Genomic DNA, 18,196 nt, shown 5'->3' on the forward strand with positions numbered 1-18,196 from the left:
TTTGGGCAATCTTTCAAGATCAACAATTACAAATTTCCCTTCACTACATTTTACCTATCTTGCTCCTACGGTTCGGACCACTCCTGATTTCAAGATGCCATTCAAGAGATACGTGGAGATCGGGAGGGTAGCTCTCATCTACTATGGCAAAGACTACGAGAAGCTCGGTGTCTTCATCGATGTCATCGACCTGAATCGAGCTACGATCGGGACCCCCAATATGGTTGGGAGCCAAATGAACTTTAAGAGGCGGTCACCGATATCAAGATTGAAATTAGCAGTCCTCTTGTCAGAGATCGATCTGCAAGTCATACCGGTATGCTGATTCGAGATCAGCACGATAGTCAATTTTGACCTTGATCAGTCAATTAGTCTAGTTCTCTCACTATTATTAGATGATGCCCTTATAAATCTCTAATCACCGGAATTGTCCATTTTTAGGAGATGGGCAAAGAAAACATTTCGAAAAAGATCAAGGTGGTTGTCGTGAGAAGAATTCTTATTGGAAAAGTCAAGAGCGGGAAAGTAAAACATTGGAAATTCACTGGAGAAGGGAGAATGTGAGTAAGTGAAGGACGAAATTCTTCTGCATATATATAAAACCTTAGCATTTATTGCGTGCAGAACTAGAAGCGGTTCATCGGTAATTGAAGAATTTATTGCTTTAGGGGATGAGAAGGGGATAGAAAATTAAGATCGAGAAGAAACGAGATCAGATGTAAAAAGAGTCGAATTGAAAGATCGGAGCAAGAGGTCTCAGGTTTACTAAAGAGATAGGCTAAACTGGGAAATAACCTATAGAGATCGGAGGGCTTGGAGAATCACTTTCAATCATGACCCTCAAATGTGCAAGATTAACTCCTCACCATCGTATCCCAAGCAGTTAAAGCAGCCCAACACACCTCAATTCGCTTCGTTGATCATGCTTGTAAGGACAGATTTGAGACCTTCAGATCAAAAGTGAATAATTGATTCAGCACCTTTTGCTCCCAGCCCTTGGATCCATCCTGTAAGGTGGAATTTCTGATCATTGGATTAAGGAATGAAAGGACAGAGATTTTGAATCAAATCCCAACCCTCAATCTTGATTCTCTTTAATTCTAAGGCGTCGGATCATGTACTTTTAAATATGAGCCCTCCATCTCCTCCTGTTGTAATCTTGACCCTTCATTTTTAGTACCCATTCCCTGTAAATACCTGCATGCAATACTGTAGTAAAAAAAGAAGGCGGAAGGAAAGAGGGAGATGATGGTCAGGAAACCACTGCATTTTTTGATAAAATCCTATTGCCCTTCATTCTGAAACCTTTGAAATTCCCAGAGACCTTAGGAAAAAGTTTTCTAAAGGATATTTTCATTGAAATTACAGGTCTTGTGATTTATACTCTTAGTAACCATGCACCATCTTGGAAGCTCAATCACAGTTCGTTATTAAAGCCCCGTTGTCATTTCCTTCAATAGCTCCAAGTCACTCCCTCTTCTCAGCTATAGCAGTTCCAGAGTCTACAGGGCATCGGTATTGATTCATCCATTGTTTCAGCACTCCACAGGTAAACGTTTAACTCGCCTATTATTAAACGTCGCTGGTTTGTGTTCATGACGTGAGTATTTTAAGGTGTCTTGTCAAATTGAGTTCCCAGAATAGGGGCGTATCAAGTTCGAGTTAGGGGCGGATCAGGGGCAGTTTATGCCATTCCTGTCCTTGCGCTATTACTAATAAATGTGTCTTCGACCCCACCCCATACCCCACCAGGTAATAAAATCGTTACCTATTCCCGCCCCGTTGAAAAACTAAAATCCCCGTCCCCGTCTCACCCACCCACTAAGCCCCTTTTCTTTTAATTTATTTTAAGTAATTATAATTCATGAATTAATAATTTTTATTTTTTTATATATTTACTATTAATTTATTTAGTATATATATATATATATATATATATATTCGGGGCTAGTTTTGAGGTTGGGTGCTTAAATACTAACTCCATACTATCCCTAGTGATATATTTTTTAAGTATCCCGAAACCTGATTCGAAACCCGATCAAACGTTAAAAAATCCGATCCGATCCGGACGAGGCGGGGTGAGTCCGGTCGCACGGAGTCGGGAGATTTTGCCATCTCTAGGTTGAGCTACCCCGTAGATTTTTGCTACAACTTACAAGGCAAGAAGTGGACTTGACAGTGACAAAGATAGGACAGCTTTGGCAAAGCTTCCAACCCAAAGAAAGGGTAAACCTCCGAAATGTCAATGTTTAGCCGGTTTGAGAACGGCAATGTGCTTACTTTGGGTATATATATTGTCACGCATATTTAATTATTTAACATAATAAATTTAATTTGATGAAGCAAAAAATTTTAATAATTTATTTTTATATTAAACTTTTTCTAAAAAAATATATATTTTTTTGATAATGAATACGTAACACTTGATAAAACATGTACGTTTATTTAATTTTCGAGATTTGTTAACATTTTGATAATGCCAGAAATTTTTTATGTATAGCAATGATTTCTTAAAATGCATATGTGATCATTTTATCGGCAATAATTCTATTAAAAAAATAATAAATTCATTTTTATTTATAATTATTGCTTATATATTTATAATGGCTCTCATAAAAATAATTTTCTTCTTAATAATTATACAGAGTTTTTAAATAGTAATTTATTTACTCATATCATAATTATCATAAATACATGTAAAAAATTCATAGGTTAAACCTAATTTCTAATTACACTTTTTTTTTAATTATAGTTAAATTATTATTTAACAGGAAAATTATTGGATACATCAGATAGTACTAAAATAATATTTTTTAGATACAAAAGTTTAGTTTTTCTTTTAATTATATAAAAGTGAAACTCATGTATTTAAAGAGAGTGTACGTACACCGGCTACACTAAATAATTTCTCACAGAGATTGTTTAATTTTAGCTACTTATAAGGAGAGGAGAAAAAAAAAAAAAAACCCAGAGCCCTTATGTCAATAAGTGAAAAAATAAGTAATTTTTACATTTTTTTAACAAAAATTTCACTTTAGTAACAGATGATAACAATTAAAACACAAAAACAATAAAAATACAAATTACTGGACATATATTTTTCTTCTTTCATATATATTTCTATTTCAATTACATATTGTTTAAACGTGAGTGAGTTGATAAATCAGAAAGTAGTATGATCATTTTTCATTTTTAAGATGTAATAATTGAAAAAAAAATCGAATTCAAATCTTTCTATTTGCTTATTATACACTCAAAAGGGTTGAATAAAACCTAATCGTATCTCAATTTCATGGAAAGCACTTGTCTAAACTGATTGTTGAAAAGAAAGAAACAAACATCTATGTATACATATGAAAGCTGAAACTTAAGAAATAATTTATAAAATTGTGCCATCTATTTTAATGAAGATATTTAAAAGATCGTCATATGGTATATTAAAACTTACAAATTTGTACCACCTATATAACTAAATGAAACCAAATAAGTATACTTAAAAAGTTGCCACATGCATGGCATGTTAAAAATTAAAATTAATATAATTTAAAAAATAATAAAAATAAATCTATTATTTCAAAATTTAAATTATATGTATATATCTTTGTATATTTTATCAAATATACAATTATGTCAGTTGTTATTGAAAATTATTTATTAACACTTAAAATCAATTGAGGAGTGGCGTTGGAATTATTAAAATCTCTCTTTTTCACTTGTTAAAATTTTAATTAGAAGAATAAAATGAAAATCTCGAAAAAAAAAAATAAGCAAGAGAAAGAAGAAAATGAAGATCACAAATTAAGAAATATTATAATTTTATTATTATTATTATTATTATTATTATTATTATTATTATTATTATTATTATTATTATTATTATTATATTTAAGAGAATATATTTGAGCATTATATTTGTTATTATATAAATATATTTTTTTTATCATACACAATATTTTTTTTCTTCAAATTTCAGTTATATTATAAAAGATATAATACTGTTATATTCTTATTAAGAACTATTTAAATGAAAATAATTAAAAATATGCAAGAAATGAAATTTTAATAGATAGATAATTATTTAAAAATTTAATATAAATTTAAATTATATTTAATATTAATATAATTGATTAAAGGAATTTATTATTACCAAAATTTTATAGTATAATTTTAAAAATAAATATTAAATTATGTTATTAAAATAAAATAATAAATAAGGGGCAAAAGTTGAAATTGAAGATGAAGACAGATTTTTTATTAAGCTCTTTCTTTCCCTCGAATGTCTTTAACGTAGACTGGACCACTTATTGGGCACTTATCACGGTAGTCATATCAAATCTATTTATTTATATAAATAAGTAAATAAATACTATAATGTTGAGTTACAAAAAATACTTACTAAAAAGTTACGATATTTCAAAAATTTTGCATATATTAAAGTTATTTAATAGTTAATATATGTGAAAAAAAAATTATCTAATAATTTCTTTAATCTCTCTCTATTTAAATTTCATTATTGCTATGATCATTGATAATGCTAATTCAAACTAATAAAAATTATTGAATTATATTTCGTCTAAATATTTTTATTTTTAATTATAATGAGTACTTTTAATTAATTTTATTTTATTGCAGTTATAAAAAAATTTGAAAATTATAGCATTAATTTATGAAAGAGGGGAATTTGGCATTTTTATTTTAAGTATAGATATAAATTTAGTTCCGATCAAATATTATTTTCCTTAAAAAAATTTAGTTCAAGCGTACAATCAGTGCAATATATGTCTTAGATCAAAACAACATTAATACTTTTTTTTTTTTAAAAAAAAGTTACACATTATAAAAAATTTCCTACGATAATTTTAACTGATTCATCCATGTTTTAGATTTTTCTTTTAATAGAAAAAGTATAAATTTTAAAATTTTAACTTCTCATTAAATTGAAAATCAATTAAAGCAGTATTTATGCGCAAGACTTAAATTTTGGTTACAGGTTGGACCAGCCCGTGGATTTTGATACAAGGCAAGCAGAGAGACAAGCACCGGATAGCTTCGACAAAGCTTCCAACCCAAAGAAAGGGGAAATCTCAGAAATGTCAAAGTTTTGCCGTTCTCACACCAGCAATGTTAATTTCTTGCGTTGGGCCCAGGCAAGACAAGGCAAAGACGTAGTGTATCGATTTAAAAAATAAAAGTAACTTTTCAGATTTCTATGAATTTGTAGAAATTGTAACCAAATTATATATATATATATATATATATATATATATATATATATATATATATATATATAAGATAATATATACAAAATTATATATATATAAAAGAAGTAGTTAACCGCCTCCACCTCCGCCTCCCTCAAATCAAGGTATGTCACTTGATGAAATTGTTAAGGCTTTGACTAACAATACCCAACAGTTTCAACAGGAGACCAGAAATAGCATTCAAAACATAGAGAGGCAGATTGGTAAGTTAGCCTCATCTGTGAGTAAGCTGGAAGCTCAAGGTTCTAGAAAGCTTTCATCACAAACAGTCATGAACCCCAGAGAAAATGTGAGTGTGATACTGTTGCGGAGTGGGAAAGAAGTTGATAATCAGACTCCACATGAGTCAACAAAAAAGAAGAAGCAAGGAGAAAAAGAGTCTGAAATTAAGGTAAATATTGAACCTAAACTGAATAAGGATAATAATTCTATTCTTCCTCCATTCCCATGCAGGTTGGCTAAAAATAAGAAAGAAGAACAAGAGAAAGAAATTTTGGAGACTTTCAGAAAGGTGGAGGTGAATATACCTTTACTTGATGCGATCAAACAAGTTCCCCAGTATGCTAAATTCCTTAAGGAATTATGCACTACAAAGCACAAGTTGAGGAATAATGAGAAGATCAATGTAGGGGAAAATGTGTCGGCATTAATTCAGTAAAAATTACCCCCTAAGTGTAAGGATCCAGGTTCGTTTTCTATTCCCTGCAAAATAAGTGATTCGAGATTTGAAGGTGCAATGGCAGATTTAGGAGCATCTATTAATGTTATGTCAAATTCAGTTTTTCAAACTTTAAATTTGGGTCCTTTGAAAGAAACTAGTGTCATTATTCAGTTAGCTGATCGTTCTAATGCTTACCCATTGGGAGTAGTTGAGGATGTGTTGGTGTAGGTTGGAGAGTTGATTTTTCCTGCAGATTTTTACATTTTGGACATGGAGGATAGTGTTCCCACATAAAATTTAGCTTTGATTTTATTTGGAAGACCTTTCCTAAAAACTGCCAAGACAAAAATTGATGTGGATGAGAGTACCTTAACTATGAAGTTTGATGGAGAGACTGTCAAATTTAATATCTTTGATTCCATGAAGTATCCTACTGATAATCATTCTGTTTTTTCTATTGATGTTATTGATACATTTGTGCATGATGTTTTTTAGTTAAGCATGGAGGATGAGTTAGAAAGAAAATCACATTTGCATGAATTAGAGGAAATTCGCCTTAAGGCTTATGAAAATTCTAGAATCTGTAAAGAAAAGACAAAGGCATTCCATGACAAACTAAGGAAGCAGTTTGTGATTGGGCAAAAAGTTTTATTGTATAATTCCATATTGAAGCTGATGCCTGGTAAGTTGCGTTCTCGTTGGATTGGACCCTTTGTTGTTACTAATGTGTTTCCTTATGGTGCAGTTGAAATTCAAAGTTTAGGAACTAACAAAGTGTTCAAGGTCAACGGTCATGAATTTAAGCCATTTTATGAGGGGTTTCAGAAGCATTCAGTGGATTAAGGAGTTTTGCCATGTCTAGCTAACGACGATAAACAAAAGCGCTTCTTGGGAGGTGACCCATGGGTGGCTTGTTAGCCACAATCAGATTTGTTTTCTTTCCCTTACTTTATTTTATTTTTTAGCATTTTTTTTTCTTTTGCATTTGGGCTTTAAATTGGGGACAATGTAAGTTTTAAGTATGGGGGAGGAGAAATTTGTTGCTGCAATTTTTTTTAATTATTAAAAAAAATAAAAAAATAAAATAAAAAATAAAACAAAATTTATTCTCATAAGCTTGATTCATGATTTTATATTAACTCTCGGAGAGAAGTGCTTTATCCTTGAAATGACTTTTCTATTTTAGATTGAATTTTTGAGATTTTAGACAAGATAATAGTAACTTTAATTATGGATTTTCTCTCTTCTCCTTACTATAGAGCAATTTTTTCCTGCATAAATAATTTAGGCTTGATTTAGTAGTGAAATAATTAGTTTGTGTGCTTTAAACTAGTGTCATGCATATTTCAGAACTTTGTTTAATCTATCAGGGCACTTTATAATATGTAGATGCATAAATTGGGGGAAATAAAAGGTTGAATTTGAAAATTGCTCCGCTATTTTAGTTAAGCAAACTAACTAGGGGTCTTCATGAACCCCATGTCGATTCTCGGGCCAAAAGCTAGCTAGGATATGAGCAAGGTACTTTTCTAAAGGTGACAGTTGAAATAAAAAAAAAAATGATAACTGTGACAAGAAAGAAGTATCAATTTCAAATAAAATAAAAAAAGGGCATTTCTTTCTTCCCTAAGATTTGCAAAGAGCTAAAATTATTGTGCCTTAATAAATTAGCCTTGTGTTTTGGTGTGTATTGACTTAAAGTTTTATGGAACTTTAATTGTGTGAGCTTAATTGATTTCAAGCCTTTTGTTTTGTGTTTGAAAAGTGTTGATATATTGGTATGGTGTTGATGGAATTTGTTGTGATGGTTATTACCTTACTTGCTTCTTCTTTCAAAATTTTAATTTTTTGTTAGAGAATGTTGTGATAGGGTGAAGTTAAGGAACTTCTAAGTGGAGTTGATTGAGAATTTAAGTCATGCTTGAGGACAAGCATGGAATAAGTGTGAGGGAATTTGATAAGTGCATAATTTATTAATTTTACTCCTATCACATTTAGTGTTTCTAGTATGTTTTTATGTTTAATTTAGCTGGTTAAAATGTATTTATCATTTACGCATATTTTTAGATAGTTGTGGAATAATTATGTTAAATGGAGAAATTTTTAACATTTGACATTTGCTGTTTTTAGGTGTTTCTAAATATGTGGGTCTCCAAATTGATTCTGTTTAATCCATTGAAAAGCTAAGATAGAGCACTTCAAATGATAAAGAGGACCAAAGCCCAAATCGGTGTCCAAGGTTGACAAAATGAGTTATGGATCTATTGCAAAAATCCGACTCGATGGTCACGACCGTTTGATATTTATTTTGTATCCGAGTTTGGATGTCACACCCCGGCTTAGCGGGCTCAACTCAAGCCCGGTGGCCATGCCATCTTGTACCCCCCCAGGCTGGCGAGGCGATCGTCGACTCACAGTCGCTTTAGTGGAGTTCAATCCCTTCGCTGCGAGCTGGGATTCGAACCCTTATCACCTCAGGTTTGCTTAGCCTCTTACCAATTGAGCCGCACCAATTGGTAAGAGGCTAACCCGTGAGGTGATAAGGGTTCGAATCCAGCTCGCAGGCGGGATTGAACTCCACTAAAGCGAGCACTGTGAGTCGACGCAGCCTCTAGGGGTACGCCAAGATGGCCACCCAATGAGGGGCTTGAGTCAGGTGTGACAATAAAAAGCGCAGCTCAATTGGTAAGAGGCGAAGCAAACCCGTGAGGTGATAAGGGTTGAATCCTAGCTCTGCAGGCGAAGGTTGAACTCCACGAGCGGATTACCTTGTGAGTCGCACCATGCCTCTAGAAGTACGCGGCAAGATGGCCACCCAGAGAGGGGCTTGAGCTGGGGCCCGCTAAGTCGGGATGTGACATCAGACATCCAAATGAAGCAAAGCCAAGCCTAATTGAACCTTAAGAGCTACCTCTACAACTTCTATGAAGGGTTAGATGAGAGATGAGACCATTTTAATTGTCAAAAATGGCAATGAAGTCATCACAATGGGCTGGACTATCTGACTAAACTAGTCCCGATTTTTGGTCCATAACTTGGGCTGTAGACCTCGGATTTGGGTCCATGAGTGCCCGTTGGAAAGCTAAGAAATAGGGTTACAACTTTCCTGAAGAGGGCAAAGGCAGATTCGGAAAGAAAGTCATTGAAAATCTGCCTTGATTCCAGAAATGTGAATGCATGTTGAAAATCTGAATCTTGAATTTCAAAACCTCTCCTAGTTTGGTTTGGTTCCTATTTTTGGGATTAGGTTTTTTTTTATTATTATAAATACGTCTTTGGGCAGCAGCTAAGAGCATCCCAATTTAGACCTTTGTTCTCCATTTGAAGGCTTTCATTCTCCATTCTCTTTTTAGATTTCTTCTTTATTTTTTTGTAAGCCACGAACATGAGTGGCCAAGTTTTTAATTCAGTTCAAGAAATTCAAGTTCTTATGTATGATTTGTAAGATCAGGTGCTTAATTTAATTTATGTTTTTTTGAATATCTATTGTTTTCTGATCTAATTGTTTTTTATCTATTGAATGATTTGCTAAAAAGGCCTATTAGTTAATTGTTTGATTTGATAAATTGCTAGTTCATCTTCATAATCTGTAATTACTATGTAAGATTGAACATGAGTAGCAATTAGGTTTTATTGATTATGATCCAAGTTTTCGATAATAACTTAAGGAAACAATAGGGTGAATTAAATGATTTATGCTTCATAAATTGTTGTTCAGCTTAACTACTTCTTTTTTTTAAAGCGATTATTAATTTGATGAGGATTGCTTAATACCAACCTAGTTAATAATTAGAGTCAATGGGCTCGAATTAATGAGTACAGGGAAGTCAGGGGTTTACCTCGCTGTTTGGTAAATCTACGTTAAGTATTCAATAAGATATAATTATATTTCTTTTGTCCATGATCAAATCAATGCATTGGAATGAGAATTACCTTGGACTGAAGTTTGTTTAATTCAAGAGTTTCATATTTAATTTTAGTTCTTAATTTCTGATTTTTTATTTCTTCTTTGGATTGTGAATTAATCCCTCCCCCCCCCAAACTTTTGTTTCTTTTCCATTACACAGGCACACGAAATTTAATAATTCAGTCTCTAGGGTTCGACCTGGATTGGATTCACCACTTACTGCAGAAAATATTTCATACTTGGTGATTTCAGTTAATTTAATTTCTGGTAGATTCGACACCCATCACTCATATAATTTTTTTTATGTTTATTATAATAATTAATAAATACATCTTTAGTTTATTTAAATAATAAATAAAATAATTCAAATTTTTTATAATATTTAAAATTTTTTTTGAAAATTAGAGTATTAATCTTAAAGAATTTAAAAGATATATGGGCATTTGCATAAATTTGCTATTTTTATTTTCATTGTAAATATAAATTTAATTTCAATAATTCTTTTCTAAATATTATTTTCTTTGAAGAAAAATTTAATTTAAACATACAATCAAAACTAAAATCAAAATGCAAAAAGTATAGTGTTATCTAACACTGTCGTAAGGAATGGGTGAATGTAAAGTCAATTCTACCATCTACATCCATGGCTTTCAAGTATTTATTTAGGGTTACCGGATTAGGAATAAGTCTTCCTTATAACTTAGTAATTTGAGTTATGATTAAGGAACTTTGAAATTTCTTCTAACTGTGACATTGCCTGGTCTTTGAGAATTGAAGTCTTGGTTAAGAGTCGAGAATTGACGTCTTGTTTAAGGGTCGGTAGCTTTCTTGTTTTTTCTGCGTGCATTTAGGTTTATAGATGTATGTTTCAAATGGTTTATTTCTCTTATCTTAATTCTATCTTGAGGCGTCACCACTTTATTAATGAATTGAAGAACAATTTATTCAACGATATAAAGCTCAAAATATTGTTTTGATGATGCAAATTAAATTTTTGTTTTTAAGATTCTATTTGGGAAGTGGGTATAAATTGAAAAGATAAAATATCAAAACTTCATTTCTGTAGGTTGAAAGGCTAAGATTCTTTTTTTTTTTTTTTATAAGATTTTAAAACCTCTATAAACCTAACCTTTTTTAAAACACAGTGTTTCCAAACTTATTTTCAAAATTATCCCACGCATATAGTATTAAAAGATAAAACATTAACTCACATGATACATTTATAAAATTATCTCTAAAAATTATATAATATCATTGAAATATGTATGGTGGAGGGTGTGATCAACACCAAATTAATAAGGCTTAAATTAATGTGGCTTTCTCAAATATGGCTTCACCTTGCCCATCATTTGATGGGCCTTCATTTAAATGCACCATATTTTCCCCTTCAATTAAACTCATACTAGAACCAGGAATGCTGGTGCCTACCCAGTGAAAACATACATATTTTATTATTTATTTATAGAAATGATGGATCATTACAAATTTTATGTGTTTATAATGTTTTGTTATACACAAATATATTTTTATAATATATGTCTTTTAAAAATACGAAAAGTAAGTAGCAACATCATTTCAAATTGAAAATATTACCAGGTAGTCCATCTCTAAAAACTAAAATGAAGAAGAAAATATTGATGGACCAGCAGAGTCAGACTACCTAGGACTCGGAGCAATTTCACTGTCGATTTCCAAAGACCTCATTTCAAGTGAGTTGATTGATCTTATCCTTCCTCTATCCATCCTTTGTGATCCAACATAAGGTGTTACTATAGCCAAACATTCTTTTATTTCAATCAATACATCACTCATACTTGGCCTTCGAATTGCAGTATTTAGCACACACGACAAGGCTATCTCCACAGCTTTCCAGGCAGAATTGATCTCAAAGTCTCCTTGTAGTCTGGGATCAACAATTCTTCCAATATCACCATTTTCAATTATTGGTGCAACCCACTGTTGTATTCGAATGATTTCTCCATTGACGTCTCTTTTTAGGGCAGACTGACCAGTTATCAGCTCAAGTAGAATGATTCCAAAACTGTATACATCACTTTTCTTATTAAAGCTTCCTGATGCTTGAGCCCTATTTGAAAAATGAAAGTAGCTGGATATCAGCAGACCATTAGCTAAATATGTTAGAGATCATTAGAATAAATATACATCTGAACACCTACTCAGGATCCATGTAGCCGAATGTGCCTGCAGGACGAGTTGTTATATGTGAACCGCTATCATTTGTGAAAGCTCTTGACAGCCCAAAATCAGCTATCTTTGCTTGCAATTTTTCATTTAATAAGATGTTGGAAGTTTTTAAATCCCTGTGGATTATAGGTGGCTTGCAACCATTATGTAGATACTCCAATCCTGCAACTTCATTTACATATTGGTTAACAAAAAGGACCAAGAAATTATCAATGAAGGGAAAAAAATAAAGAATATGTAATGGATCAGTTAGAGAACCCTGTGCTGCATCTGCTGCAATATGTAGTCTCTCATCCCAATTCAAAGTATTTCCACTTGTCTCTGCAATCAAAATATACACCAATCTTCTATTTTAGTTGGTGTTTTTGAGGAAATGATGAGGTGTATGAAATAGTATCTCATGCATACAAAATATGTTTTCTTTTTTTTCTTTTTGTGATAAGCTAAGATTTATTATTAAAAAGCATGCAATATATGTTCTGAATTGTATGAAATAATTTTTAGAATATTCAATGAAGTATAGAATAAGAATAGAGAGGTACTTTAACCAATGCTCCTTCATTGAAAAAGTGAATTTCCAGTTAGACAAACAGATGATGTGATTAAGAGTTTTTATAGTAGTTACCTGATAAATGCTCTCGCAAATTTCCATTAACCATGTACTCATAAATCAATGCCTTATTATGACGGTCATCACAGTAGCCAATTAGAGAAACCAAGTTCCTATGATGAACAATCATCAAGAGTTGTGCCTGCATTTCAGATAGCTAATACATTTTAGCTAATATTGGTATATATATTGAAGTTCTGATTCAAGGAAAGAATAAATAATTCGACTTAACATAGACAGAATCTGACCTCAGCTTGAAATTCCTTATAGCCTTGCCTTGAATATTGAGAAAGCAATTTGACTGCAACTTGAGTGTTATCTTTCAGAGTCCCAAAGTAAACTTTTCCGAACCCTCCTTCTCCAATGATGGTTTCAAAGTTATTAGTAATACTAACAATCTCTGAATAACTAAAGGACCAATTCTTCGAAATTACCGATCCTTCCTTCTTAGATTGTGACGTTGCTGGGAAAGCATCAAAATAGATGGAGGTTTATTATTATTATTATTATTATTTGTTATACAATAATCCTTTCAGCAATGAAGATGATAATTTTTGTAAAATGAAAAATTACCTTTTTGTCTTTTCATTCTCCAAAAGACAAATATACTGCTGAGGAAGAGAAGCGCCACAACTGTTGCAACGGATGCAACAACTGGAAGAAGAAAATTTTGCTTCTTTTTCTCACAGGAATCTGTCCGGCAAAGATGTGGATTTCCATCCAAACTGCCATTAAGTATAAGATCATTAAATATCTTAGTGATCAATTATCATATGACTGACGATGATGTCATTAGATGTTGCTTCCCAAGCATAAAGAGAAACTGTTTTCCTTATATGTTGAAAAACCAATTGAAAAGAGTCCAAAAGAAAATGAAAGCATTTGGACACAGGTTAAGTTTGAAACAACTGCAGTAGATTAGCTAAAATTGAAGGATGTAAGATAGCTCAAACCTCAGCTGCAATAGTCCATTGTTAGATTTTTGGACAATAGACTGAGGAACTGAACCTGTAAGCTTGTTTCCGGATAAATTTCTGGAAAAAGAGAAAAAAGCATGAAGTAAATCCCCCTCATACACTAAGCTGAAATTTCTCATGGCAATATCGAAGCTCATCAACTTACAGAATAGTTAAATTTGTCAGTTGCGCTAAAAATTCTGGAATGGTTCCTGTCAGTTCATTGCCTGATAAATCTCTAAAAATAAAGGAAATGGCTTGTTATTAGATTTTTTTTTCTACATGAATAGATGCAACAAAAATATGCTCATATAGACTTGTATTGCATAAAAGGCATAATGTAAGTTTGCATGTAATGATAAACTTTCATATTCATTGTAATTTAAACAGCAGATTGTACTGGGTCTCCTGGTGTTTGTGTAGAATGTAACTCAGAACCAAAAATTTATTACAAGACAATTAATACTTACAAGGACTGTATCGCTTTGAAATTGGAGAATGAGGAAGAAATCTTTCCTGTCAATTTACTTGCACTGAGGTTCCTGCTCATGATTTGCCCAGTAAGGGAAAGATATGGTGCCATTATCTAAATAATTGTATGCAGTTCACATGTTCTACAGTAATTAATTGGGAAACTTAATCAAAATAGAAGCTGTATATCAGAAGGATATTTTGAAAATGCACTCACAGAGAGATGATCCTAGGAAAATTGCCGTCATAGCTGCAGTTCAAGCCGGTCCAAGTAATATCACTCGGCAGACATGGGTCTCCTTGCCAGTTATCATCTTTATTAATCTTGTACGTTTGTTTGATGGCCATTATTGCATCAACTACGATCGATCATTCGTGAGAACAAGCACAAGGTTAGAAAAGAAGGAATCATGTAAAATTGCAGAGCGGAAGAGAAATGCAGATTGAACGATCCTACCATCTGCTGAGTCTGTGGGTGAAACGGGGGGCGGCATTACATAGAAAATCTCTAAGGCGTTGAGGATAGGTGGAAGGTCAGACCGTACAGTTGAATTGATAGAAAACTGAACATATCCATTAATTCTTGATTTACGAGGTCCAGAACAAAAGATGAGGGGCTTCAAGTATTGGAGGGTAATAGGTCCATAGTTGGCACCGTTGAAATTGATGGTGAATTCCCTTCTTGGTTTGCCTTGTGAAATATGTAATATTTCGGCGAAGTGAAAGCAGGCATAGTATTCATTGTCACCATAAGCAGGGGGGAAGGTGTGATTAAATGATCTGAGGGGACTTGGTGGTTGGGCTGCAGTTCTTAAAACTTCAACTGGTGTTTTAAGGATATTGTCTCTGCTCTCGACATCAATATTTGAGGTAGTGTTCAATGAAATACAATCATCAGGGGTTAATGTTGACCATAAGCGATCATACACATCATCCTTGTACCTGAAATCATCATAATTATCATGTTGTTACACTTATTTATGCATTGATTTGTTTTGCATTTTTTTTTAAATTTTATTTTGATTGAAACTTAAATTCGAGATTTTACAAAGACCTCCGGTATTTGCGGATATGCAAAAACAAAATAAGTTTAACTTGATAGCTTTAACTTAATAGTATCAGTTCTCTAATTAAAAGGTTAATAAAAAATAAAAAAAAATGAAAAAAAAAAAGAAAGAAAAGGATAACAATTTACCTGACCGTCCTGTTGGTTGAGTTGCCAAGGTCAAATCGTCCCATTACAGTTAGGGATCTGGACTCGATTCTATAAATGGAATGGTTCAGATGCCTCAATTCCAATGCTGAAATGAAAGGTGTTCCAGAAAAAGTATTTACGAGACACAAGTTAATATCATCCGTTAAAGAAAAATAGATAATCTCTTGGGCCACCCAAGCTGATGCATTTAAAAGTGGCACTGTCATCCAAAAATTAACTCCGAGATACACATCAAACTTTGGAATTTGATTCTTGGCATCGTAATTTCCATATTTGAAGAATGCTCTGATAAGGTAATTTTGATTTTTGCCTTGCTCAGGTCTCAATGTGTAGCAATTCTTTCTTCCTTTCGGAAAGAACCTTATACTCTGAACTAGACGCCCAAAATAAGGATCCTTATCATCATATTCAGGGGATATGTAGTCGTTCTCTCCGGTGCTTATAAAATCTTTGTCAGACTTATAAAATATTCCAGTTTCTCCGTCGAAATAATCTTGATCCACCCCACAGTCAATGCTTATGAAACCTTAGAATTTTTGGGGGGGACGAAAAAAGTTAATTGGATATTCTACTAAATATATATGATTCGATAAAAAAATTCTAATTATTTTCTTAATAACATTTGTTTTTTAGTAATGCAAATAACAGTATCATAAACCGCTAGAAAAGACAAAAATTTTATACCAACAGCACCAAGCAACAGAATCGCTATGCCAACTTAAACCAATACAGAATCATCAACAAAGTCCCGCAAAACAGGGAAAAAAAAAAAAAGCAAGAAGTACGTAGGATATAAACAGATGCCATCAGTTGTCCCTACCCGAGTTATCGGCGGCAAGCTTTCTTCTTTCAGCGAGCTTATCATTATTTGCTGCAGCTAATTTTAAGTTTCTGAAAGTAGCAGACAGCTGAACAAAGATTAGCCATAGTGTAATTGAAAGCACTGCTTTCCGTCCATCCATGTTCCTCTTTTCCTGGCAAATTTTTATTTCTTTCTGGTCATACAAGTACGCGCTCTAATACAAGTATACGCCCTACAAGTGTATATTTGACATATATAAGCGGGTGTCTGAGAGAGAGAGAGAGAGAGAGAGAGAGAGAGAGAGAGAGAGAGAGAGAGAGAGAGAGACCCTTCTGTCAAAATGTGAAAAAAAAAAATTTACTTATTTTTCTTCTTTCACATATATTTCTACTTCAATTACATATTGTTAAAATTCAAGTGAGTTGGTCAATCAGAGTCTGCTTTAGGATCTAAATGAATTGAGTCACTCCCAAACCACCTGTAGTTTGGGAGTTAATTGCAAAGCTTGGAAAATTAAAAGACAGGTAAAATAAATATAGACTATTGAAATTTATTATTGTTATTGATTGGTTGAGGATCTTTCCCATTGCACAACGGTGCACCTAACTGACCCTGGAAGCATCTGGAATCAACACACCTTCACGTTTTGCACATCCTGTAGTTTTTGTAACTTCTTCTGCAACTGCTTATAACTTCTTCATAACTTAATAACTTTTTTCCAGTAGTTAACTTCTCCGTTCCATTACTGAATTAATTTCCAATAACCACCAAAATAATACCTAGATATTTATTTCAAGTCTCGTAATTAAATTAATGTAATAAAATTAATTAAATTAATTTTGCATAAGAACTGATTTAATTAATTATAGGCCTGAATATAAAAAATTACATTTTTTGTGTAAACAACTGTATCATTTTCTTGAATGGGCAAGAGCCCCTCACTAATAGATAATAATTCATTTTCTTGAATTTTATACCCTTTCTCTACCTTGCACTAAAGTCTCATTCTTTCCATAGGACTATAATCTGCAATGGGCAAAAGCCACTAACATTAATAGACAAAAGGGAAATAACCTCTTCACAATACTCTTATTTGTAATGTTAGCCCCTCAATCCTAATATAATTAGGAATCCTTCTCAATTTAGAAATAACAATATAATAGAAAATCGACTCTATCTAAGAAATCATCCTCCATCCTATTGACAATATTTCTCTAACTAAAATAAGGAAAAAAATCTCTTCCAAATTCCACTAGAATTTTAAATCACAAATCTAAAACTCAAGCTTATAAACTTATTTAATAAATGAGCTAAGCTCAAACTTATTAATACTTGGTTCATTTATAAATTCATGAGTGAACTCGTGAATCGGCTCATCAAACATACTTATAACAAGCTCAAACATACTTATAACAAGCTTGCTAGCTATCTTAAAAAAAAATAAAAAATAAAAAATTATTAGCTTAGTACATTAAATAAAAATTTTGATATTAATTTATATTAACTGTTATATTTTATAATGTTGTAGATAAATAAATTTTTTTATGACTACTCTATGAAGTAATATATTGCTAATTATTATTTAAAATTATAATATCATTAAATTATTTTAATTATAATTATAAAATTGAAAGTGTAATTAAATAGAAACATTTTATTATAATTTATTGAGTCCATCATTAAACAAGTTTTAGATAATAATTAATGAAATTATATTTTTTAGTAATTTAATTAATTAAGCTTATAATAAGTTGAGCTTGAATTCACGAGTCGAGCTTAATAAAACAAGCCAAATAAATATAATATTAGCTCTTGAGCTTGATGATTGAATTAAATGTTGGATAAACAAGTTAAATACATCCGAACTCAATAAGATCTAGACAGCAAAGGCTGAGCTTGAGCTAGCTTCATAAAATTTAAAGAGTTGATGACTTCATTTTTAGGGTGAAAGATGCCTTGAATTTGAGTATCTTTAATTATCTACATATTATTCCAACCCATTGGACAATCAACAGAGTTGAATTAAAACTGATATGTCCCAGTTTCATGCTAAGCATTTTTCTAAACCGATTGTTGAAAAGGAAGAAACAAACAAACTTGCTAAATA

General features: G+C 32.0%; 1 protein-coding gene across 3 annotated transcripts; it reads right to left on the reverse strand.

Annotated features, from left to right (window-relative positions):
- Positions 1-11,261: 11,261 nt before the first annotated feature.
- Positions 11,262-16,296, reverse strand: LOC110672428 (probable LRR receptor-like serine/threonine-protein kinase At1g05700). 3 transcript variants are annotated; one of them, XM_058142373.1, is made up of 13 exons: positions 16,108-16,296; positions 15,267-15,813; positions 14,529-15,013; positions 14,289-14,430; positions 14,071-14,142; positions 13,767-13,838; positions 13,598-13,678; positions 13,218-13,369; positions 12,893-13,107; positions 12,660-12,786; positions 12,293-12,355; positions 12,007-12,196; positions 11,262-11,915 (listed from the first exon to the last, which is right to left on the reverse strand). In XM_058142373.1, the coding sequence occupies exons 1-13, from the start codon at positions 16,247-16,249 to the stop codon at positions 11,486-11,488; spliced, it is 2,718 nt and encodes a 905-aa protein (XP_057998356.1). In that variant the 5' UTR covers positions 16,250-16,296; the 3' UTR covers positions 11,262-11,485. The 3 variants fall into 3 exon arrangements, with proteins under 3 accessions (XP_057998356.1, XP_057998355.1, XP_057998354.1); XM_058142372.1 differs by having other exon boundaries at positions 12,007-12,202; XM_058142371.1 differs by having other exon boundaries at positions 12,007-12,355.
- Between the last annotated feature and the right edge of the window lie 1,900 nt (positions 16,297-18,196).

The sequence above is a fragment of the Hevea brasiliensis genome, unplaced genomic scaffold, assembly GCF_030052815.1.
Source record: "Hevea brasiliensis isolate MT/VB/25A 57/8 unplaced genomic scaffold, ASM3005281v1 Scaf46, whole genome shotgun sequence".
NCBI lineage: Eukaryota > Viridiplantae > Streptophyta > Magnoliopsida > Malpighiales > Euphorbiaceae > Hevea > Hevea brasiliensis.

Coding starts and splice junctions, on each gene's coding strand:
- LOC110672428 (XM_058142371.1), bottom strand. CDS start 16,249: ATGGATGGACGGAAAGCAGTGCTTTCAATTACACTATGGCTAATCTTT. Junction 14,143..14,288: donor TTTCCTAGGATCATCTCTCT/GTGAGTGCATTT, acceptor AATCATGAGCAG/GAACCTCAGTGCAAGTAAAT. Junction 11,916..12,006: donor TTCGGCTACATGGATCCTGA/GTAGGTGTTCAG, acceptor TTTTTCAAATAG/GGCTCAAGCATCAGGAAGCT.